The 25,848-nt window shown below is 43.0% G+C and overlaps 1 protein-coding gene across 2 annotated transcripts in view; it reads left to right on the forward strand.

Annotated features, from left to right (window-relative positions):
- The window catches only part of PTER (phosphotriesterase related), a 57,238-nt gene that overhangs the window by 16,873 nt on the left and 14,517 nt on the right, over positions 1-25,848 (forward strand). Inside the window, exons 1-3 of one of the 2 annotated variants that reach the window (XM_015811211.1) lie at positions 6,390-6,397; positions 22,153-22,614; positions 24,756-25,021. In XM_015811211.1, coding sequence (XP_015666697.1) covers positions 22,183-22,614; positions 24,756-25,021 — 698 coding nt within the window. In that variant the 5' untranslated portion in view covers positions 6,390-6,397; positions 22,153-22,182. Of the gene's footprint in view, positions 1-6,389; positions 6,398-22,152; positions 22,615-24,755; positions 25,022-25,848 lie in introns of those variants that run through there. The other variant, XM_015811210.1, reaches the window with a different exon arrangement.

A 25,848-nucleotide genomic window follows, 5' to 3' on the forward strand; every position in this document is an offset into this window, starting at 1 on the left:
CAAAGCAAACGGACACACGCCATGAACACAGAGCTAGACCGCAAACTCGGAGCCAAACCAAAGCCCGGTATGCTACATCACAGCCTTCTGCTCTGGACATCACATCACAGAACTCAGGAGGTTACAACGCTAAAGCTCAGGATGTTACAACACAGCCAACCACCCAGGATGTTGCAACACAAAACTCAGGATATCACTATACTAGATCTCAGAATGTAATCACACAACCCATTACCCAGGTCGTTATAACACAAAAGACTAATGGTCACACAGCCAGCACCTCAACTACTCAGGATGTTACGAAACAGCCAAACAATCCACAAACAATGGCTCCCACACAGCCAAACAATCCACCTACAGCAACTAAGCCAGCACTCCACCCACCCCCACCAGTATTTATAGAGAGACAGCAGCTCCAATCACACTTTGCTCGCACAGGCACGAAGCCGAAGACCCCAGCCTGAAGATGACGAGTGGGACCTATATATATATAGGACCTATTTATATATATAAATATATATATAAATATATATAAAATATATATATAAATATATATAAATATATATATAAATATATATAAAAGGTAAAAAAGGAAATATGCATTGTTATCCTCATTTTAGATGTCAAAAGGTTCTCTCTCTTCTCTCCCTCTCTTTCCCCCCCTCTCTCTTTCTCTCCCTCTCTCTCTCTGTCCCTCTCCCTCTCCAAGGCAAGCTGCCATCCTCTCCATCCTGTGCCCTCTCCCCCAAAGAGATTGGCTGGCAGAGTTTGTCAATCGCCACTCTTCCTCTTCCTCTTCCTCCTCCTCATCCCCCCCCCATTCTGGCTTCAGCACAGAGTTTGCACCAGAAGAAGAAGAAACGGGGCACTTCCCGCCCACCCGCTGTTTCTCTTCCTCTCTTCCTTCTCCCCTCACTTCTTCGGTGCGCGTTTTCTGGGAGCCCACCCAGATTTCAGCATCTTGGATTCCTCTTCCTCCCGCACTCCCCACCCCCACAGATCCCTTCTTCCTCCCCCAACTCCCTCCCCCAACACCAGCACTGCCCACCCCTTTTCCCATCCTTCCCGTGAGTGTGCGGGGGTGTGCCTAGCTTGCGATGGGACCAGCATGGAAGGCGATGCCGCTGCCATGAAGAGGGTAGCAGCCCTGGCACAGCAGCCAGAAGGGTGGCTGAGCGCCCCTTCCCCCCGTGGATATAAAGATGCCTGTTTGAAAATAAAAAGCACATTACTTAAATTTCACTTTCCTAATCTTTTATAGATTGAATTATAATAGTGATTCTGAAAACTACTGTATGCACCACTATTTTTCTACAGATCACATTCAGAGTTATTTTGCTCAAATGATAAATTGTAAATTAAAATTGTTCTGTTTGATTCAGTAGCAGTTTGATATTTCTTAAATTTTCCTTCAACTCCCTTTGTACTGGTATGTACAAATAAAAAATAAAATTAACATAAGATAATTTAGTGCTGATCTGCTTAAACTATTTTGCAATACTACAATTTTATGATATCTTGAGGATCTACAAAATTATTTTAGTATAATCATTGGTGGACCAGTCTGTTTCATTATTGCACAGAGTATGTTTCTTGAAAAGGAGAAATATATATTCAGATCTGTTTGCTGGGATAAGATATAATACTAAAAAGTGGAAAAATAAAATGTAAAAGGTGCAGACAGTGATTATCATGTTTTATAATTTTATTCATTTATAACATAAAATATGAAAATACAAAATAGAATAGAATAGAATAGAATTGGAAGGGACCTTGGAGGTCTTCTAGTCCAGCCCCCCACTTAAGCAGGAGAACCTATAGCATCTCAGACAAGTGACTGTCTAGCCTCTTCTTAAAAATCTCCAGTGATGGAGCTCCCACGATTTTTGGAGGCAAGCTGTTCCACTGGTTAATTGTCCTCACTGTCAGGAAGTTTCTCCTTAATTCTAGGTTGCTTCTCTCTTTGGTCAGTTTCCAACCATTGTTTCTTGTCCTGCCCTCTGGTACTTTGGAGAATAACGTGACCCCCTCATCTTTGTGGCAGCTCCTCAAATACTGGAATACTGCTATCATGTCTCCCCTGTTTCTTCTTTTCTTTAGACTAGCCAAACCCAAGTCCTGCAGCCGTTCTTTGTATGTTTAAGTCAGTAAGGGACAACAATAGGGAAAGGGGAAAAAGAAAAGTGTGAAGAAAGGGAGGGAAAGAAGCAAAAGGCGTTGACTTCCGACTCCCTCTGTTGCAGTAAAATAAGACATTAAGATAGAATCTCAGCTTTTTACATTTCTATAATAGTATGAACTATATCAATTTATTTCTATATCAATAAATCAGTCTAATCAGTAAAACCCAAAATCATAGCATCATTTTTTTCCACCTCAAGCACAAAGTCCAGAAGTGGTTTCCAAGTAGAAAAAAATGTACTTATATTTTTTTCTTTTATCAAAACAGTCAATTTAGCCATCTCTGCTAACTCCATCAGCTTCTGTAACCATTCATCCATGGTGGGAATTGAAACATCCCAGACAGTGATTATCATCTACTTACATTTTCCTGAAAATAGTTAAGTTCTCTGCAACAACAATATATATGGTACATTAAAAACTAACAGTGATTGTGCGGACTAATACACAAAAGTTTATCTGTATATAAAACTCTTGTATCTGATTATTAGCCTTCAACTTGGTGTCTGATAGCTTTCAATTTAGTGAAACAGTGCATCTCAGGCAACAATTTTTGAATCAATATATCTCAGATGGGCTTATGGTCTAATGTACAGATTGTATAAAATTTGGGACCCATGACTTCTGGGGAAATGAAATTTGGCAGTTTTATAACCACTTCAATACTGCTGCACCTTCCAGCTGCACTTCCCAGAAACTCATAGGTTATATGGTACAAGAAAAAATGCAAGAAGCATTTTGTCATTCTCTTTCCCATTTCATTCTGATTTGTGCTCAATCAGCTGGTAGCAAGATCTGACCTGTGAATGGTGATCAGCTGCTTTGGAGCCAAAGCTGAAAGCTGAAATGGGGTGTGTCAAGGGAAGAATGAAGGAGTATCTTGGATGCCTACTGGTAAGATAAGGCAGATTGGGGGCCATCCACTGATGATTGAAGGGGGCCTCACCAATCATGGAAGGAGACCTTGGGGACACTCTGGAATGGGCAATGGGGTGCAGTTTCCTTTGTTATTCCTCCCTGTAGCAAATTGGCAGGAAGTTCTGCAGAGTGATTTCTGATGCCAGTCTTCCATAACCAACATCAAATGGGTAATCTAACAGGAAGTTGGAAGTTGCTCTCGCTTCCATTGTTTTTTTGCCCATCTGTGGTCATTCTTTTTCTACGTTTACATAAGGAAATATCTCTGAAAGGATGTCACAATGGGTCCCGGGTTGTCTAGTGTTAAAATAAAACTGTTAGCTTAAATTTAGTGGTGATCAAACTCTGTTGAAAATGAATGTTCCTAAAAATATATTTGGACATGGCGCATACATTCATGCATTGCTTAGCTGGCTAACATATGTAGTGTGATAAGAAAAGAAGGATGGTTGCGTAATTCCTCTGAAATTATATTACACTCTATGAATCTCTGTAACTAAGAACAGGACAAGGAAACTGATTTATACTGTGAAGATTTTTCTACTAAAAGAACTGTCAAAATTTTGAGCAGTTGATTGAAGCTTAAAGAAATCGGGTTTATTGAATTTATGCTGATATAATAAGACCTGCTATATGCAACTAAAATAGCATGCATCATTCCAGATTGAAATAACCTGGGACAGATGTTGACTTAGTTATTGCAAAGAAATAGTTCAAATATTATGTGAATCTACTCTAGCATTTTTCACAATTGATTTATACAGTTGTACAGTATACTTATTTACAGTGTAGCTGTTCCATGCTTTTAAGGAAAACTTCAGCCTGATAAATAATAATCTTTTAGAAATCTATAAATTTAAAATAGCTTTTAGATATTTCCAGTTTTTTAAAATTACTTTTGTTTTGTGCTATGTCTTAACACTGTTCACTATTAGCAAGAGAGCCATGTTGGTTCTATTTCTGTTTTATTTATGATACATTGGCTAGAAACTTGAGCACAGATAGTACATGTGAAGTTGTATTATATTGTATTAATTTTATAGAACTCAGTAGGAACAAGGGATTAGACTTGTGCCCAAAAACTAATTTTGGAATTCTGATATCATTTTAAATTTATGTTGCTTTTGCCTTTATTGTAGTTTGTTGTTAACTTCCATAAGCACAACTTTTTAGTAAACAGGAAAACAATAAACTTAATAAACTTATGGCAACTCAGTCCTTAATATGGTGATATCAAATGATTTTTAATCTAGAATGCCAATTTATATTTTATTTGTCAATAAAAATTGTAGATATGAATTTTGTGGGATTCTGAAATTAAAATTGCAGTGCAAGTCAGATATTATCTGCTTACTTAGGAGTAAAAAGAGATAGTTTGCATCAGTATAAAATATAAGATGTTTTTATATTTAGAATTAGATAGAGAGCCAATGGAAGGATTTGTGTTAATATAGAATTTAGATTGATATTTAAAATATAATTTAGATTGATGTTAAAATGCCATTTAATGCAGAGGTCCCCAACCTTTTGTGTATCAGGGACCGGTTCCGTGGAGAAATATTTTCTGCAGATCGGAGAATGTGTGGGTTTGTGTGCTGCCTGCATCCAATGGATAGGGCTTTGCTTGTTTGTGCGGACTGGTTGCTGGCATGCCGCGGCCCGGTACCAGTCCAGAGACTGGGGGATGGGGACCTCTGATTTAATGAATACTGGCAAAATGTATTTTAAGGGAGAAAAGACATATTATTATTACTCTGTTCTATCATTTTATTTTGACTATAAATTGCATCTGCTCATTGAACCTTTCTCAGACTTTTAGGCGGCTGGAGGCTGGATCTTACCAAGAGTAGTTGATTAATGTCTGAGTTGGGCAACTTGAGTTTAATCAAAATGAACAGAGGTTACCCAAAAGAAGCATTTTGCTTTTAATGATTCACACTTGAAAAATCCCCTTAGATTTGTTAGGCATTGTTTTGTTAAATAGAAATAGTTCTAGTGAAAAGAGTAGGATTTTATCTTCAATCAGCAAGATAGCATTTTGACCCATATTCTATAATCTCATTTTGGTGCTATTCTTTACTTATATTTCTCTTTAGAATAGCGTAACCTCATCACACTTTTTTTTTTCCAAATCAGAATTTTCTCTAATTTTGCTTGTCCAAAGGAAGAGTAGTAGATAGCATATATATGTCATAACAAATTGAAAACCATGGATCCTTATGGCATAATGATATTTTTTCAAAACTGTCCAGTCAGTCACTGCTTGCTTTGTGACATGAACTCTACTTGCTTTGTGGGTGTTTTCTTTTCTTAACAGCATCTTTTGCATACAGTGCCAGTTAAATGGTTTGTTAATTTCCCGTAGAAGTGATGGACTTCTTGGACTCTCTGCCATCTTATCTGTTGCATTCATAGGCAAAAGGAGAATTCTGAAAATCTGCTCTGAGACCTTTTTTGCAAGTAACAAAGAAATGTTTATGCCATTATGAACTAAAAGGCAGTCAGAAAAGACTTCTGTTTGATCAATAATGTATGCTCCAGTTAGTCCTATCCTCTGGACATCATTAAATAGTAAGTTTGTTTCATAACTGATTATTTTGGCTGACTAAAATTTATAACTATCTCCTCAAGCTTTTGCATTGTCCAGCAGGCAAATATGAATTGAAATAATCAGTTATGCTTAGTGATAATATGGAATATAGATAAATAAAAGTTGGAATTTGTTATTAACTGTTGGAAGACTGCGATTGCAAAAGCTGATTTCTTACTGGGATGATAACCTTTGTTTTTATGTAATTTGAACTTCTAACAAGCTCAAAACTTTGTATATGACATATCAAATTAAATTGTACATTTTAAAAAAATGACAAGCCTTTTAGATTTAGTTAATAATTTTAATAGTTAAGCAAGACTAATTTTATGTACAAAATATGCAATTGTCAAACCATGCAGGGATTCACATAATTAAATGTTATTGGCATTGAAAGATCTTCATTTGTTTTTTATTTATTTCCAGGCTCCAGTCAACAAAATGCAGGGTAAAACTTAAAATATTTTAAAGACTCAAGAGTCCAGATAATTTGTTTATTTATTTATATATGGTTACTTTCATCATCAGCAAAATGTTTTTCTCTTATATTGTTATCTTTGGAAATAAGTGATTTTCAAGTAGGGCAGTGTGAATAAATTTTCTTATATGATTATCCCATTTTTATATGCAATACAATTGTTGAAAAAAAAATCTTCAGGTCCAGTCCAAGCCGGGAATAAACAAAATGGAGGCTGCTTTAGAAAGAAGGTACTTGTTTTATTTAGTTGCCAGAAACTTCAGTGACAGCAGCATGCTTCTGGGGTGGCTGACCAAATGAAGCTGGGAGTGGTGGGTTTTTATACTTTCTTGGGCTTTGTGTTTGGAGTTGTTCCTGTGCAATGAACTTTGACCTAAGTTTCAGTGTGCCCTTTTGGTATTCTAATGGTGGTAGATTAATCCTATTATGTCCTAAAGGTCATTTGCTGCTTTTCCGTGGCTGTGGCTGATGACTATGTCCTGTGTTGGATTTTTGGGTAAGGGTTTGCTGGTTCTAATCCTATCACTCTGCTGTTGTTTAGCTATCAAATCTTGCTCCAGTGGATTTCAAAAGATCTTGTTTTGAATGGGCTTTTGCAGGCAGCATTTGCTCATGAATGGGGCCTCAGTCTTTCTGAATGGGATTATCAAATCTGCATTTCTACAGAGCTGGCCTGCTTAGTTTCTGCTTGGGGCTATTAAGAAAAACTGGGCCTGCTTTTCTGCCTTTCAGATCCTTTGGGGAAATATAATAGTCTTCCTTTTTAATATTCCCCCAAATATTTCCTTTTCTGGGGGGAAAGGACTGACTTCCCACACAATATTATGCTATTTGGTCAGAAGTAAGACCCATTAAATTTAATAAGGGACCTATAGATGACTCTGTAAGTCTAAATTCTCAGATTATTTCAGCTATTTGTACTTTTGATCAATATTATTTACTATTTTTTCTTAGTGTTCTTGGTATATTATTAAATATTGTTTGGCTCTTCAATTTTATTCTTTTTACATATGTGTAAATTGAAAAAATATAAAACAGTTTTAAAAATTAATGCTCTCAGACACTCCCTTAATTCTATTCCAAAGAAGGAAAGCCATTAAAAAAAACATTTAGTCACCAAAAAAAACCATTTAGTCACCATATTTTAGTGACTAAAATATGCAGAGAAATAAGTAATCTGATGGATGTTAGATATTTTTAAGCAATATTTAATTTACTAACTTCCTGCCATCAGACTCTGCAATTCTTAAGTGGATAAACTGGCAAATCTAAGCACACATATTGCTATAATTGGCTACACAGACTCAGTACTGTATGATTAGTCTCTTTTTATTTTGGCCTAAGATAAAATAAAAATATTTTTGGTGATAAAGAACAGATCATTTTGGACATACTGCACTATAGGCAATCTTCGATTTATGATCACAATAGAACCCAAAATTCTGTTGTTAAGCAAGACTTTGTTAAATGAGTTTTATCCCATTTTGCAACCTTACTTGCCACAATTGTTAATTACTGCAGTTGTTAAGTTAGTAACAAGGTTTTTAAGTGAACCTGACTTTCCTATTGATTTTGTTTGTCAGAAGGTTGCAAAAGGTGATCACATGATCCTGGGGCAGTGCAACCATAACAAATATGAGTCGGTTGCCAAGCATCCAAATTTTGACCAAGTGACTATGGGGATGCTGCAATACCTGTACGTGTGAAAAATGGTAATAAGTCACTTTTTTCAGTGCCATTGTAACTGCAAACAGTCACTAAACAAACTGTTGTAAGTTGAGGACTACCTATATGTCCAAACTTCCATGTTTAAGAAAGAATTTAGAGAATAATAGAGAACCCTGGATAAAACTTATTTTTTACTGTTTACAGTCTGGTTTCAGATCCATATATGGGATTGAAGTAGAATTGATCAGCCTTATTCATGACCTTTGTTAGGATCTGTCCTAGTCTGTTGGAAATGTCAGCAACTTTTGATACCATCAATTATGGTATCCTTCTGGATTATAAAAGTAGGAGGAGGAATTAATGTTATCAGTGTCCTTATCCAGTATCTTCAGGCTATTATGAATTGGCTGGAATGAATCAAATTCAGACTGAATTGTACCAAATTATTTTTGACTAGAAACCATTGGATCTGAATCCCAGATAGCTTTAAACAGAGTCACTCTGATCCATAATCTGTTTCTGGATTCGTGGCTTCTGCTTCTTTCTAAGGCTGTTTTAATATGAATTTTGACAATATTTTTATATGTTGTTAGCTGCTTAGTGCTGTTGTGGTAAAAAGAGGAGCCAGACAAATAAAACAAATATGCAAAGGTGGTTGGCAAAGAAAGCCATTTATCTAATTTTTGTCTGATAACGGACCTGGCAAGAACAACTCTTGTTTTTCTTAGCCCTAGAGTGCAACACCCTCTATTTTTTGGTGACGTTCAGCAGAATGTGAAAGCACAGAAGCTGATAAATGAAGCCATTTAGCAGTACTGCAATGGTATGAGCACAATATTGGCTGCCTGCATGTTTTGGTTCCAATTTAAAATGTTGATAATTACCTATAAAGATCTTCATGGCTTTGTAAAAATTACCTTGAGAACCATCTGAATAGAATCTAAGTGCACTTAAACCAGGAAGGAATGAACTGCACCCCTGCTCCACACCCCACTCCTCGCCTGTGATTTTGGGATGGAAGGGAGGAAGGGAGGAAGCAGCTCTTTTCTGTGACTGCCCCAGTCCTGTGGAATAGCCGGTCAAGGTTTAGATGACTCTCTCATTCCTTGTGCTGGTTTATTGTTACCGTTGTTCAGTTATGTTTTAACTAATGGCATTTCTTCTGTAAAACTTCAGTATTTAATCTGTTTTAATAAAACAAATTTAATTTGTTTAAATTTAAAATAAAATTTGTTCAATAGTACTATAAGCCCCCTAGAGACTGTTTCATTTAGCAGGATGGAAATGAAATGAAATGAAATAAAAAAAATTCTGGACTTTGAAGAAAGGGAGCCACTTTTTGCTATAATTTATATTGTTTAGATAAGATAACCTTTATTGTCATTTTTTACTGTGGGCACAACAACGTACATCAATAATGAAATTTAGTTGCCCACTCTCAAAGTGAACACATATATGACACAAACCTAAACATACTATATACAACATATTCATACTATATACAAAATATGTATAGACCTACATCCCTACATATTCATAACATATAAATATTAAACACTGTCCATCTTGCATATATAACAGAAGGAGGAAGCTTGAGAGTTCACAAGGTTTATAAGATTCATCCTTCATCCACATCTGGATTATTGATAAAGGCAGCTGTATCTATCTTGAAAAGATTTCCTGCATAAAAGAAAAATGTAGGGTTTTTTTTTCTTGCTGTTCAGCTCCCCATTGCAGCCATTTTATCTTCCTGAACTACACAGATCCTCTTATGTCCCTTTATTTTTTGTTATTACATCATTCACTTGCTGCAACAAAAATAGCTGGTCAATTAATTTAGCATATGATATACTTTGCTTCTAGTTAGAAAAAAGTCTTTAATCTGTGTTTATATATTCCTTATAGAACAGAACAGAACAGAATAGAATAGAATGGATCTTGGAGATCGTCTAGTCCAGCCCCCTGCTCAAGCAGGAGAACCTATACCATTTCAGACAACTGACTTCTAGTCTCTTCTTAAAAGCCTCCAGTGATGGAGCACCCACAATTTCTGGAGGCAGGCTGTTCCACTGGTTAATTGTCCTCACTGTTAGGAAGTTTCTCCAGCACTGGAGATGGATAATCCACTAATGGGTTAACTTAATCCTCCTGCCCAATCAGATCAAGTCAGCCAAACTTGCCACGCCTGTCCAGGGCCTGATTCCCCAGTTTTCGACTTGATCTTACCCAAGACAGACGTGTAGGTTTGGCTCACAGGGAGGTAGTTACTCTTTAGTGGATTATCCATTAACTTTAATATCTTAGGTTACAGAATCCTTGACTTTAGTCTCCTAAGTAGCGCTGGGACCAGCGCTCCTTTAGAGGACTATTCCTGCTGATTCCAGGAGGTTTCAGTTTCAAACAGGATTCCGCTTTTTCCTTCAAACTACTCCCCTCCCTGAAACACTTTCCTCTCAAAAGGGGGGTCTTTTCCATCCGTTCCTCCTTCCAGCCCTTTCCAAATTCCCCCTCTCCATTCTCACCATCTCCCCCCCCCGGCATCGGAGCATGCGGCTGCAACTCCGAAGGGCTTAAAGAGCCCGGATTGATTCGCGGAGGCCGAAGGGGCCTCGGAATTGCTTCTCGCATTTCTGATCGTTCTGGAGGCTTCTGGAGTCACAAGACACCGACGATCAGCTGGGGAGAGCGTTTTTCCAGTCCTCTCTCCCCGAGAAGTGCGTGACAGGCCAGGTAGGTTCCAATCAATCCGGAACCGCACAGGGTGTTCGCGGTGAGTCACGGATGCCATTTTGAGACCGCGTGGTCTTAGAGCCTTGCTAACTGCAAGGGAAGGTGGGGGGGAGTACAAATAGAACTTTCCAATTAATTAGGCTGTGTCTGCTTCAATTAAGGGCACCTTTCTCTCAGTCCCCTAATTGGAGTCCCTGCACAGCATCTCCGCAGTCACGGTCGCCATCTTAAAGGCTTTAGCTTTCTATTAGGCCACCATTTTAGAACATTCTAGTGCTCCAACTAAGGCCTCACTCAGGCTTCATTGACAAGGACCTTTCACTGGTTTTAGCAGCCAAGGTTTATCTGAGGGGGGGAATAAATTCTCTCAGGTCATCCTTGGAGATTCACCTGGCAGTTGAAATTTTCCTCTTATCCTTGGCATAGGCCCAAGACCTTGTTATTGGGCCTCTTGGTGTCTCAAGTCCTGGTCACCTCTGGGCTTGCTGATTATACAGTAGTTCCTAGCCTCTGATGCTGTACTGTTGCCACCTTTTATATTGCTGGCCTGGCAACATGGCAAGCCTCACTAGCAGGCCGAAATCCACGTTCCGGTGGAAGTCATAGCAGCTGCAAGTAGAACTGGTTCTTTGGATACCATTGGTTCGGTGATCGGGGGGGTGGATAGGGCAACCTAATTCCAGCCTTGCCCTACAACCTTATTAGCCAATTGATCCCCTTTCCAGGTGCACCCTCTCGCGCACCTGAAGATTTTATACCAGCATGGAGGATAACATGGCTTCCTAATCCAGGGCCGCCTCTCCTTCCTCCTCAGCCCGGAAAAGGCACAGTTCTTCATCCCAAGAGGCTGCTGGTAGGATCGCAGCCAAGGTCAAACCCAAGGCTGCCTCTGGAGGGAAAACCTCAAAATTGGCTGACAGACAGGCCAGCAGGAGACACCAGGCATTGGAAAAGGAGTTTTCAAAGGCTCAAAAACAGGCCAGGGCTGAGACTGTACAGACTGAGTCCACCTTCTTTGATCTGCCTCTCGGTCTTTCCTCTTTTCCTCAGGAAGTCTGGGTGCCGGCAGAACCTTCCACCTCTTATGGTCAAACTGATGTGGTACCTGAAATACATACCTTCAGGTCTCCCTCTACCCCACTGGCCCTGCAGGCCCCAGAGGCCACCTTTACGCCCACAGCCGCGGGGCTTAGAGGGGAGGAGGCAGTCCTTCCATCCTTGGACGATAGGATCCAGGCCCTGGTGGCTCAGGCGGTGGAAAGGGCCCTTGCGGTCAGGACCCCGTTGGTGCCCAGGGCGGAATCTTTGCTTTCCCTCCCTCTCTCACGTCCCGTGACCCTCCTTCTCCTTCCCACTCTTCCCTTAGTGGAGTCTCATTGACCCCGGAACAGGATCAGGCTCTTGATGCCTCGTGGTCAGAGGAGGAAGAATCGACACCGGATCCGCCCCCGTTCGGAGGGCTATTCAATCCATCTCTCTTTCTTCCCCTGCTTCGCAAGGTTAGCTCGGTTGCACACGGGGGACCGACCCAATCCGCTCCAGTGGCTTCCACAACGGATTCAGAGGTGGACCCCGTCTTTGTTGAACCGGTGGTCGCTCAACACCATGTTTCATGCCCAGCCTTGTTCCTCAATGCAATTAAAAAACAATGGACTTCCCCAGGTACCTTTCCCCTTCCAGGTGGGAATGATAAGAAGCTGGGTTAGCGTGGCTTCAGAATTAGATAAGACGTGGAAGGTTCCCACGGTGGATGAACTCCTGTCTCATCTGTTCTCCCCTTCCACTATTTCGGGGGATATGGCAGAGGCCTTAAAATCTGAGGACCGCAGATCGGAAATGACCCTTAGAAGGTCACATCAAGCAGCGGCCTGGTCCATCAGGGTGTCCACTTCAGCTTCCTTTTTCACCAGGTCCGCCCTCATCTGGCTACGTCAGCCACAGGCTAGGATCCCCCCGGACAATGTCCGCACGCATCAGGACCTGAGCAAGTTAGTAGCCACGACGGAATATGCTTCCGATGTGACTCTACACGCTGCTCGGTTTTCCTCCAGATCCTTGGCGTCTAAAGTGACAGCCTGCCGCATGCTATGGCTCAAGCACTGGCAGGCAGACGCCAAGTCCAAGTGGCATCTGGCAGCAGCTCCATACCAAGGTAGCAAATTGTTCGGGGATGCCTTAGCCCCATTTCTGACCGAGAACAAGGATAAAAAGAAAATTCTGGCCCACCTTTCTAAGCGACCCGATAGACGGTTTACCCCTTACAACTGTAGGCAGTCCTTTCGGTCTGCGGCCACTTCAACCTCCTCGACCCTTCACTCCCAGGCAGGACCGCTCGGTTGACAGACCGGCCCCACGACCTAGACAGCAATTCCAGCCCAAACGGCCCTTTCGATGGTGGCTTTGTCCAGCCATGACCAAAGGGTCTCTGTTCAAGGAACCTGGTCGGCTCACGATCACAACAGATGCCAGTCTGTTCGGTTGGGGAGCACACTATCGATCTCATTGGGCCCAAGGACGGTGGTCTCGGTCGGACCTGAGACAAAATATCAATTGGCTGGAACTCAGGGCCATACATCTAGCCCTTCGACACTTTTGGCACAACATTGTGAAACAACATGTGCTCGTCCTTACGGACAACGTGGCAGCAAAGGCCCATGTGAACCGGCAGGGGGGCACCCAATCCCGTGCACTCCTGACCAAGGCCCAGCAATTGGGATCCTGGGCAGAGACCAATCTTGCTTCCCTCAGGGCGGACCATATATCGGGGGAGGCAAACAAGAGGGCAGACTTCCTGAGCAGGTCAACCATGGACCACTCGGAATGGCGTCTGCACCCCAGGTTATTCAGGGAAATCACTCACAGATTCGGTCTTCCCATAATAGATCTGTTTGCCTCCAAGACAAACGCACAGCTTCCGCGGTTCCTTTCACACTTCCCAGTTCAGGGAGCAGAGGGAGTAGATGCCCTTCGGGCTCCATGGCTGGATGGCCTTCTTTATGCCTTTCCCCCTCTCCCCCTTCTCCCAGCGGCTATCTGCAAGCTTCTGCTGGAGAGGGCGGAGGTTCTCTTGGTAGCCCCTTTCTGGCCACGGAGACCTTGGTTCGCCGACCTAGTCGGTCTTTCCCAATCGTGCCCTTGGAAAATTCCTCCAGATCGAATATCACTGGTCCAGGGGGACCTGACTCATCCAGACCCACAATGGCTCCAGTTAGCCATTTGGCACTTGAACGCCGGCTCTTATCCCAGGAGTCCTGTTCCCCAGGGATCATTGACATAATTCGGTCATCCCGTAGGCCGGCTACAAACCGCATCTATGCCACTTGGCAGAATTTTTCTCGGTGGTGTTCCACTCGTCAACTATCTTTATCGACATTAACTGTCCCGAATATTTTGGACTACTTACTGGAGGGACTGAATAAAGGATTGGCACCTAACACCTTGCGCAGGCCCTTTCTACCTTGCTTTCTTGCAATACTGTTCATTCTCTGGGTCAGCATCCCTTGATTCGTTCCATTCTCAAGGGCGCAACCAATACCAGGCCACCTGTGATCCACAGGTATCCCTCATGGGAATTACCTCGGGTACTTCAGGCTCTTACCAAGGCTCCTTACGAGCCTCTCGGTTCGTGCGACTTAAGGTCCTTATCCCTTAAGGTCGCCTTCTTAGTGGCCATCACCTCGGCCCATCATATTTCTGAGATGGCTCTCTCAATCAGGGAGGATCTGGGTGTTTTTCACCGGGACCGGGTCACCCTTCGTTTAGACCCTACCTTTGTCCCCAAAGTTAATTCTCTTTTTCATAGGGCCCAGGATATCGTCCTTCCGGACTTCTGCCTGCATCCTTCCCATGACCTGGAATGTCAGTGGCATTACCTGGATGTCCACCAGGCTCTACGTTATTATATCAAAAGGACAGAGGCCTTCCGCAGCTCTGAGGCACTTTTTGTCTCCTTCCACCCTTCTTCAAAGGGTCGGAAGGTCTCGGCCTCCACGATCGGCCGATGGATAAGAGCTTGCATTGCGGGGGCATACCAGTCTGTTCTACAGCATGTGAGATGTAGCCTCCACCAATGGGTTATCAATGCCTCCTTGCTCAGTTTAGACTAAGATCAAACTTTGGCCACACCTCCTTGGGGCTGTCCTTCCCCAGTTTGTTCTTAGTCTTGGCTCAGTAAGGACACAACTTAGCATAGCTCCTCAAACAATTTATTTGTATTAGCTTTAGGTGAAGTGAATTAGTAGGATTCATTCTCTTTTGTTATTTTTTCCTTTTTCTTTAATTTACTTACTTATTTGAAAGCTTGTAAAAAGGTTTTGGCTTGCTATACGTCAGTCCTCAGGGGACTCCCTGCAGGGAGCGCTTCCCTGGAGGCCTTGAGTTGCCGTTTGCCTCCGTTTCACTCCGCCTTTGAGCGCTGCGAAGGGGATTCCCCTGAGCGTTTTGGGAGCCTTTTCGGCCGTCTCAAGCTGTAAGGAATTTCCCTGATAGCTAGCGGTTTGACTTCTATCGGCTGTTTGGGCGCTGTGAGGGCTTTTCCCTCAGCGCTAGGAGGCTTTTTACTCGGCTCGTAGTTTTTGGCGCGAACTGGGATTTCCTTCACCGCTTGCGAGTCCGTTTCTGGCTCGTTGATTGCAATGGAGAGGGGGAATCTCCCCAGGAGGAACGGAGTGCAGTCGAGCCGGAAGGTTGGACGAGTGGATTACTCCTCCTCGGAGCCACGAGGCTCGGGCGAATAGCGGAGACCTGTTTTCTGAGCTGCAAATCGCAAGTTGTTTGCCTTAATTTCGAAGGGAGCGAAGACTGGGTGGCTGAGTCCCGTGGGCCCCTTGACCGCCTGGCAGGCCCTCATACAGCGCTTCCCTTTCCTCTAGCGTTGCCATTTGACGACCACGAGGCTGGTGGCCGCCATTTTGATTTGTCATACTAGGTGTGGCCATTTTGGTGGGGCTTTCACACCGTCGGATTAGGCCTGCAAAGACAATCTGACAGCCTGCTGTGTTGGGCTTTCCAGGGGGTATTCCACAAATTCTTCTGATCCTCTCAAGGATTGCATCTAGGAAAGAAGGATTCTCCTTTCTCTCAGCGTTTGTGTTGTCTAATAACCTTAGTCCTGACACATTTATTGGGAGAGTTTGTCCAACTGTTCTAATAGCTCGCGGCGCTGTGCCAGCAGGGCCTAAACAGGCAGCTTTACTAATCTGTCTGGCTATTTGCCATTGTGGTTGTCTTAGGGCACGGGAAAGATTCCCTCCCGGACAACTTGATCTGCGTGTTTACCCCCATTGCAGGGCTTCTCCCATTTGGAAGGTCCGGCTCACAATGGCAGATAGTGTTTCTCCTCAGACCTCGCAGGGTTCAGTTGCCCCCCTGCACAATCCAAGCGCAGATCTTCTGATGTAGGCGCGGGGGGAAAGAAAAAAGCCAAAACCAAACATCTGTCTGCAGAACCCTCGAGGACGGCTGAGCGAGAGGCCACGAGGAGACATCTGGCATTGGAGAAAGAATTCTCCAGGGCACAAAGGCTCAGGTCCAGTGAAGCGGACGTGGTTCCCCCTGCTTCTCTGGGCAGTTCACCATTTGAGCTCCCACCAGTGCCTTCTTATCAAGCTCCTATAGCTTGGTCTCCTCAAGGGGGAACTGAACAGATTGGTCTCCCTCCTTCCCCTCCAGGTTTCCCGATCTTACCTTCTGGTCCTTCAGTCCCAGCTACCTCAAACACACCTCAGCCCGCTGAGGCCTCTACTTCTGGGGTTGTCCCTACAGAGCAAACTCTCTGGGCACAACACTTTAACACCTTTATGCAACGGGCCTTCACCCAGTTCATGGCATCTTCCATGGCTCAGGGACCTTCACTGGCCCCATCCACCGCACCTCCTACCTTGCCAGCTGGTCGCACTGAGGGGCTTCAGTCCACAGGCTCGGGTATTTCTGAGACCTCCTCTCACCTTGGGGAGGCCGAGTCGGTGGACTTAGACGCACCGGACCTCCCTATGTCAGAGGATGAAGAGGGTGCTCCTGATCCGGCTCCAACGTCCGGTCTCTTCGACCCTTCTCTTTTTAAATCCCTTTTATTAAAGGCCTGTACCACGGCCAATTTGGTTACAGAACAGGAACCTGAACCTTCTACATTGACCCCACAGGAGTCAAACCCCTTATTTGCAGTGAAGGTTGTGGAGGAAAAACATATTCCTTGCCCTGCAGTATTCCACACCACGGTGGAGGACCAGTGGGCATCACTGTCCACCTCCACTCAACCCAGCAGCATTGAGAAGAAACTTTTTAATGTTTCCCCAAAATTTTCTTCCCTCCTTGAGGTTCCTAAGGTAGATGCCCCGCTGACGTCCTTATTCTCCACGTCCACAGTTCTGGGGGATATGGCTGAAAACCTCAAGGCGGAGGATAAAAGGTTTGAGTTCTCTCTCCGCAGAGCTCATCAGGCCTCAGCCTGGTCCATCAAGGCGGCGACTTCTTCCTTCTTTGCGAGAACCTCCATCATGTGGCTCCGTGAGTTACAGGCTTTAATTCCCCCTGATCAGGTGCGTGCGCAACAAAATCTGGGGAAACTGATGGCTGCTGCGGAATTTGTCGCAGACGCATCCCTCCACGCGGTCAAGCACTCTGCCAGGTCTATAGCTGCCACGGTAGCGTCTCGCAGATTCTTGTGGCTCAAACAGTGGAGGGCAGATCTTAAATCTAGATGGCGTCTGTCTACAGACACATATAAGGGTACTCAGCTATTTGGGGCAGTTTTAGAACCGCACCTGGTTGAAGGTAAGGACAAAAGGAAAACATTGGCTCACCCCTCCAAAAAGGCGGATAGGAGACCCAAGCAAGAGTTCCGCAGACAGTCCTTTCGGACTGGAGCTGCCTGGGAGTGGCGGCAGCCCTTTCGAGCAGGGCAGTCCTGGGATGGGTCCAGAGGTTCCCGATCCTTTTCCCCCAGACAGGATCGACAGCAGGGCCACCAGAATACAGGAGCCAGGGGACAATATCAGAACAAGCGCCCCTTTAGGGGAGCTGGAGGACGTTCATTCAAGAGGCCCAGGTGACGCCACTTTGGATCCTCCCATAGGAGGTCGCTTGACTCTGTTCAGCGACGTTTGGGAGGTCACCACCAACGATGCTTGGGTAAGGGAGACCGTAAGGCTAGGACTAGCCTTAGAATTCCGCTCCATCCCTCCGGACAGATTCATCCAGTGTCCGAACTTAAAACACGCAAACAGGGCGGGGCTAGTCTCCAAGGCCATTTCCCATCTGTTAGAAATAAAGGCCATAGAGCCGGTTCCTCTGGAGCAAAGGGGAAGGGGGTTTTACTCCGTCCTCTTTGTGGTCCCAAAGCATCGGGAGGTTGGAGGGCGATCTTGGATCTGAAGGGACTGAACCATTTCATAGCCTATAGGCGGTTCAAAATGCAGTCCCTCAGATCCATCCTGGCCAGTATCAGGAGGGGAGATTACCTCTCTTCCATAGATCTGACAGAGGCTTATCTTCATGTCCCAATCAGACCCCATCACCGCAGGTTCCTCCGCTTTTGCCATGCACACAGGCATTATCAGTACAGGGCCCTGCCCTTTGGTCTTTCTTCGGCCCCTCGCGTTTTCACGAAGCTACTGGCGGTATTAGCAGCCCATCTCAGACTGATACCGGTAAGAGTACAGTGCTACCTGGACGACATCATTGTCCAATCCAGGTCGTTCCGGTCAGCACAGTTGGATCTACAAATCACAATTCAGACTCTTCAGAGACACGGCTTCTCCATGAATTTCAAAAAAACTCACACCATTCCGACCACTCGGATTCTACACTTAGGCGCGGTAATAGATTCGAACCTGTGCAAGGTATATCTATTCCGAGAACGCAAGGACAGCATCAAATCTTTAGTTCGCAATATCCAGAAAAGCAAGGTGGTTCCACTAGTTCAGCTGTCTCAGCTATTGGGAAAAATGATATCGTGTCTGGGCATAGTTCCTTGGGCACGACTTCACTCCAGACACCTACAGTGGTTCCTCTTACCCTTTCAGAGGAAGAACATGAGTGCCTCAGTACGGAAAGTGAGAGTTCCTCACCACACTCTAATGTCTCTCCACTGGTGGGTGTCAACAGCCATACACAAGGGTTCACTGTTCAAGGAGCCTCACAGGCTCGTCCTGACCACGGATGCCAGCTTATTCGGCTGGGGCGCACACATGCAAACTCACATGGCACAGGGACAGTGGACCCAATCTGATCTCGCTCACAACATCAATTGGTTGGAGCTCAGGGCTGTACACCTGGCTCTGCGCCAATTTGCCCACATAGTAGCGGGAAGACACGTCCTGGTAATGACGGACAATGTCGCAACCAAGGCCCATGTCAACAGGCAGGGGGGGACCAGGTCTTGGACCCTCATGCAGGAAGCTCTATCCCTGGGCCTGTGGGCGGAACTCAATCTGGCATCCGTTTGCGCAGAACACATCTCCAGGGAGGCGAATCGTCAGGCCGACTCTTTGAGCAGGGTATTAATAGACCACTCAGAGTGGCGCCTGGATCCGTCTCTTTTCACGAGAATAACGGAGAGGTTCGGCCAACCTCAGGTGGACTTGTTTGCCTCGTCGGCAAACGCTCAACTAACCAGATTTTTCACAAGGTTTCCATCACCGGGGGCGGAGGGAACAGATGCGCTCCGCAGCCCTTGGCCCAAGGGGCTCCTGTATGCATTTCCCCCTCTTCCTCTGATTCAGGCTGTCATCAGGAAACTGCTTCTAGAACAGGCGGAGTTGATCCTGTTGGTCCCTCACTGGCCAAGGAGACCTTGGTTTGCAGACCTCGTGGATCTGTCGGTCTCTCCGCCATGGAAGATCCCACCAAATCTAGTCGCTCTCAGTCAGGGTCAGCTACAACATCCGGACCCGCAGTTAGCCGCTTGGCACTTGAGCGGGAGGGTTTAGCCAGGCAGTCATTTTCCCTGGACGTCATAGCGGTAATCCAGGCCGCCAGACGCCCTTCCACTAACAGAATTTATGATGCCACATGGAGGCATTTTTGCACATGGTGCAGCTCCCGGAGTTTAGATCCGTTGAAAGTCTCCATTCCAATTATTTTGGATTTCCTCTTAGAGGGCCTGAACAAGGGCCTGGCCTATAACACTATTCGTAGACAAATTGCTGCCTTGTCCTCAGTTCTCACTTGTGAGGATCATACGCAACTGTCAGGTCACCCGACAGTCAGGGCCTTCCTTAAGGGTGCAGTTCACACTGCTCCTCCCGTAGTACATAGATACCCCACGTGGGATTTACCAAAAGTATTGCAAGTTCTCACGGGACCACCATTTGAACCTATTAGGTCTTGTTCTTTACACTTCCTTTCTCTGAAAGTCGCCTTTTTGGTTGCCATTACTTCGGCAAGGCGTATTTCTGAAATGGCTGCGCTCTCAGTCAGAGGGGACCTCTGTACCTTTCTGGATGACAGGGTGGTTCTCCAGTTGGACCCATCCTTCATCCCGAAGGTCAATACTTGGTTTCACAGGTCTCAGGACCTGGTTCTCCCAAATTTTTGCCCTCGACCATCCCATCATCTGGAAAGGCTGTGGCACACGTTGGACGTACGAAGGGCCCTGCATCACTACGTAAAACGTACTGAACCCTTTCGCAGGACTGAGGCTCTTTTTGTGTCTTTCCATCCTTCTTCCAAGGGTCTGAAGGTATCTTCATCAACCATTGGAAGATGGATCAGGGCATGCATCTCTTATGCATACAGATCTCAGTCTCTTCAGGTTCCGGCGAACGTCACAGCCCATTCCACACGTAGTGCAGCCACGTCTGCGGCTTATTCTGCCCAGGCTTCGGTGGAAGAGATCTGTCGGGCAGCCACCTGGTCTTCTCCCTCTTCTTTTATAAGGCATTACAAACTTGATCAGTTTGCGGCGGCTGATGCGGCCTTCGGCAGGAGGGTCTTGCAGAGGGTGGTGGCGGCTCGTGACTCACAGACCTAGACTTCCCTCCCATTGGGGGACATGGGGGCTTGGGTATGTCCCATCGGTGGAGGCTACATCTCACATGCTGTAGAATGGGCGTTGTCTTACCTGAACGCCATTTCTCAGCATGTAGATGTAGCCTCCACACCTGCCCGTGTAGGTGGGTCTAGGCTGTATTTTCAGGAGGAGTGTTGTGTCAGATCATGTGGGCTTCGCCTCGTCAATCAACAAACTGGGGAAGGACAGCCCCAAGGAGGTGTGGCCAAAGTTTGATCTTAGTCTAAACTGAGCAAGGAGGCATTGATAACCCATCGGTGGAGGCTACATCTACATGCTGAGAAATGGCGTTCAGGTAAGACAACGCCCAATTTCTTGCCAATTCCTCGTCATGTTAAGGCCCACTCTACAAGTAATGCGGCCACTTCCGCGGCCTGGGCCACGCAGGCTTCCATCGAGGAAGTGTGCAGGGCAGCCACGTGGTCTTCCCCGTTGCCTTTCATACGGCATTATAAACTGGACAGGTACGCATCTGCCGAGACATCCTTTGGCAGAAAAGTTCTCCAGCAGGTGGTGCCTCGCGACATGGTTCCAAACTTGCCTGCTTCCCTCCCGTAGGACAAGCGGGCTTTGGTATGTCCCATTAGTGGATTATCCATCTCCAGTGCTGGAGAAGGGGCGTTGTCTTACCTGAACGCCGTTTCTCAGCACGGAGATGGATAATCCACACCCTCCCAGTTAAGTCCTTAGGCCTAGGATTAGTTCTGTGAGCCAACACGTCAAGCTGTCAGTCTGTAGTTGCGCCCTCGTCGAAAACTGGGGAATCAGGCCCAGGACAGGCTGACGTGATCTGATTGGGCAGGAAGATTAAGTTAACCCATTAGTGGATTATCCATCTCCGTGCTGAGAAACGGCGTTCAGGTAAGACAACGCCCCTTCTCCTTAATTCCAGGTTGCTTCTCTCTTTGGTCAGTTTCCAACCTTAGCAATGCATTATTTTGATGTTTTATATTCCTTGTTTCTCTTTCTCAGTTATGGTTCCTTTCCTAGTTAGACAATCATACCATTGCAGTTATAACTTACCTACTTAGGCCTTTTAAATACCTATGGTGTGTTTGATCAGTTTAAGCTTCTGGGAATTTTCAGTTCAAGAAGCAATGAAAAAAACCAGTATCACTTTCACTATTTATTTCTTTTTATGAACTGTGAAGTTTTGCTGTTTTATGCTTCAGAGATGCTTTTGAAATAACCAGCAAGTATTTCAAATAATAGGAAAGGAATATAGGCAATAAATATGAAGGAAATTTCAACCTACTTAGATCTATTTATTAGCAGCTGTTTCCTAACTGTAATTTATCCTTCAGCCTTAAAAAGATAAAAGATAGATAAAGTGTTTGATAAGATAAATCTTAACAAATACTTTAAAACCATATTTGGGACTGCATATGACAAAATAGTTTTAAAGACCCTAGTATCCACAATGAAATAAAATTAATCATTCCTTTCATAAATGTTTTTTCACTTAATAGCAAAACAGAAGAAAAATATTTAAAATAAGTTCTACCTTATTTCTATAGTGTCTTTGTTAACATGCATAACAAAGATAGCATGTAATTGTTTTTCATTCTTTTTCCTTAGAAAACATATTTTGTATCAATAAAGCAAAAAATGTCTTCGCTGAAGGGTAAGATTCAGACTGTATTGGGCCTGATAGACCCTAGCCAACTGGGCTACACTATGACCCATGAACACTTGACAATGGGCTTCAGCTGCTCTTACTACCCACCACCTTTGGGTCAAGAAGCTCTTTCTGAAAAACCTATTGAGATGAAGAACTTGTTTTGGCTTAAACAGAATCCTTATAGCCACAAAGAGAACCTTCTGCTGTTTGAAGAGACGGATGCTGTGAGAGAAGAACTCCTTCATTACAAGGCTGCAGGAGGTGGAAGCATAGTGGAAAATACAACCACTGGGATCATGCGAGATGTGAAGATACTAAAACAGCTTTCAGAAGAAACTGGTGTCCATGTTATTGCTGGGGCAGGTTTTTATGTAGATGCCACTCATTCCTCTGAGACTAAAGCTATGTCTGTGGAACAGGTAGGTATCAAAATGATGTCAGAAACTGAACAACCATTTTGAACACTCAATAGATGTTACTACATTCATATGTAAAGAAGGGTTTAACTATAGATGGATGAATATTTCTAGATGACTGCATGAGAACAGGAATGCAAAACCATTCTGCTTAAATATATTAGTACAAAGTGTTGAACACATTTTTGACAAATAACAGAGAAAACCCTTGTTTGCACTAAGTTCTGTTGTGCAAAATCTAGTTTTTCTTTCACATGTATCTCAGGAGCAGAGCTGTTGTTCCTTCCATCTATTTAAGCAAAAACTAAATGTCAAGCATAAACTGATTTAATTGTGAATTTTTTCTCAGTAAGACGCTAACAGTTTTTAATTCAGCATGTAGCTTTCATGCCCTTTAATATATAGAATTGCTATTCAAATAAGCATATTTTATGTTGCAAATGACTCTTCATTCAGGACTGAATCTGTACATTCCTGAAATATTTATTATGTGCCTGTCTAACATGAGTAACGGTTATTTGTTGTTCAATGAGAAGAGAAGACATTTTTTTTCTCCCTAACATAATTATGTTGATCCTGTTGATTCTGGCAATACTTAAAGTATTATAACCACTCCTCATTTAGTAGCTGAGTTGTGCTGTTATTAAGTAAAATGGTTATTAAGTGAACATGTCACAGAGAGAGAGAGGCAGGAATATCAGTGATTGCTGCCATCTAATTTAGATTAAGATCTCTCATATACCCGTGCCAGCATTACTGTCACTCCAGTGTGAATTCTTGTCAAATGCATGAAATTTGGTTGTAAATGCACATTGCTCAGAAAATTATTGTTTTATTATTGTATTTGTAATTGGTTGCTGACCGAAGTAGTCACTAAACAAGTTATGGGTATCTTTAGCATTCTTTTATCTATAAAAACATGGTAGAAATGTTCCCAAATCTTTCAGTTACATTATGGGAAATATACCAGATAAATAGCCATAAAACTACTTTTATTTATATATACTATTAATTTATTAAGCAAATATTAAGATTATATTCTGAGATTCTGCATGTACTATCGCAGTTGTCAGTAGTTAATATTCCATGTTTACCAACTTGTGCATATTATGTTAATTTGCTGCAACATATCAGGAAGAAAAGAGCTTTAAGGTCAGAAGTCAGTATCTTCAAAACAAATTGTGAAGTATTCTTGCTGTGATATTATTTATCCTGAACTCTCCTATATATATATAAAAAATCAGTTTTGACACATTTCAAATGAAATCAAATTTTTATTGTGGTTGTAGACCAGCACATCAAAAGTTTTCACCAAAATTTACTATGAGATTACAAAAAGTCACAATTTGGTTTTCAAATATATTCCACATTTGCAAAAAAGAAAGTTTCCTGATTGGTTGATTTATCATAGTTTTCCTTTGAGGTATATAAAACTAATGTAAAATAATTCATTTATGTGGGAAATTGGTTTTTTCCCATAGGGAGTGAGAAATCTTTCTCTCAAAGAGCACCTTTTCTCAAGGGTAATCTGTTGATTTTGAGCTGGTGGTGAACAGAGTTAGAACAAAAAACAGCCCTTGATTTTAACACTCTTGTTTTTTCATCCCCCATTTTTGACAGAAAAAAGACATCCTGTCCTTGCTAGAGCCTGACTAATTCATTATGAGCAGTTAGAACAATTTAATATGGATCTATTCAAAGCCACATACATCATGTATAATTATTTATTTAAAGTTATTTGTTACGGGGAAGAATACTGTATTGATAACCAAATATCTTTGGGACATGACTTCATGTAAAAGCGATTCTCCTAATTACACGAAACTTAGCAAAAATGCAAGGAGTTTGTTTTAGAGTTGGTTAGATTCCAGTACATTTTTGTTTTGGAGTTGCTTATAATTCTACTTCATCCTATTTTAATAAATAACAGTAATTGTTTCCTGCAGCTTTCATCTTCCTTCCCTGATGACATAACAGAAATGTCATCTTTATTTTGAAATGCATTGGTGTTGTAGCTTTTTTGTTTGGAAACAGAATATTCATTTGACTGGTGGAAAAGGTTGAAATGTTCTTTTTGGCTTTTCTCACCACAAGTTATACCCATCAAAGAGAATGCTTACCATAATAACATTCATTTTCTTTAGTTGACAGAAGTTATTGTTAATGAAGTTCTCAATGGAGCTGATGGAAGCAATATCAAGTGTGGTGTAATAGGGGAAATTGGCTGCTCTTGGCCTCTGACTGACAGTGAAAACAGAGTCCTTAAAGCAACAGCACATGCCCAGGTGCAACTTGGCTGTCCAGTCATCATCCATCCAGGCCGAAATGGGGATTCACCTTTCCAGATTATTAGAATTTTGCAGGAAGCTGGGGCTGACATCTCAAAAACTGTGATGTCTCATTTGGACAGGTAAATTGGCTTTCTGGAGACTGAGTTCATATTTATGTACTGTATATTTATTTTTGCATCTAAAGAGTGGAATTTTAAGAAATTAATTAAATCTGGAAGTTTTGATGTATTATTAGACAGAATGGCTTAATTTTTACTGCCAGTTGTAGTCATAATGCTTAGATGAATTATCCAAAAGTTAGTGACAGATCCTTTGAAAATACTCAAACTATAATACTTATAAAAGAGTACTCAGTTCTGCTAAAATCTAGATTTTTTTTTTTAAAAAGGTTGCCTGCCTAACTGCTTTGTAGACTATAACATTCATTTATAGATGAGTGCCTCCTTAGTCTCTAGCTGGATACCTTAAATAGATTATATATTTTAAGTGAAGTAGATTCAAAATCTACTTTATAGTATCAAGTTCTAATTATGTCAGGGAACTGTTCAGACTCATAATTCAAAATATTTTATTGATCTATAATTTTTACAACATTGTTTAAATTTTATGAAGCCACACATACCTCTTCTAAGTACTTATACTATTCTTCCAACTTCACCGTAAAAATTGTCAGATTTTTCTATTCTTTTTGTTGGATCTTTCCAACTTATGTACACCCTCTTTCTTCATCTGGATATATTATCTACATAGTATGCCCAAGAAACTGTGATTCTAATTCCGATACTTCCACTTCATAGATTACTTTTGTCTCTTGTTTACTAATTATGATTTCATTTTTTAAAATGAAATATTTCACACTAGGTCCATTGATGTCTGGAATAAACCAGCTATGACATGATACATATATATTATGGAAAAGAAATGGTTCCTATACATAGCATCCTTC

The sequence above is a fragment of the Protobothrops mucrosquamatus genome, unplaced genomic scaffold (assembly GCF_001527695.2).
Source record: "Protobothrops mucrosquamatus isolate PMUCROS unplaced genomic scaffold, P.Mucros_1.0 scaffold33, whole genome shotgun sequence".
NCBI lineage: Eukaryota > Metazoa > Chordata > Lepidosauria > Squamata > Viperidae > Protobothrops > Protobothrops mucrosquamatus.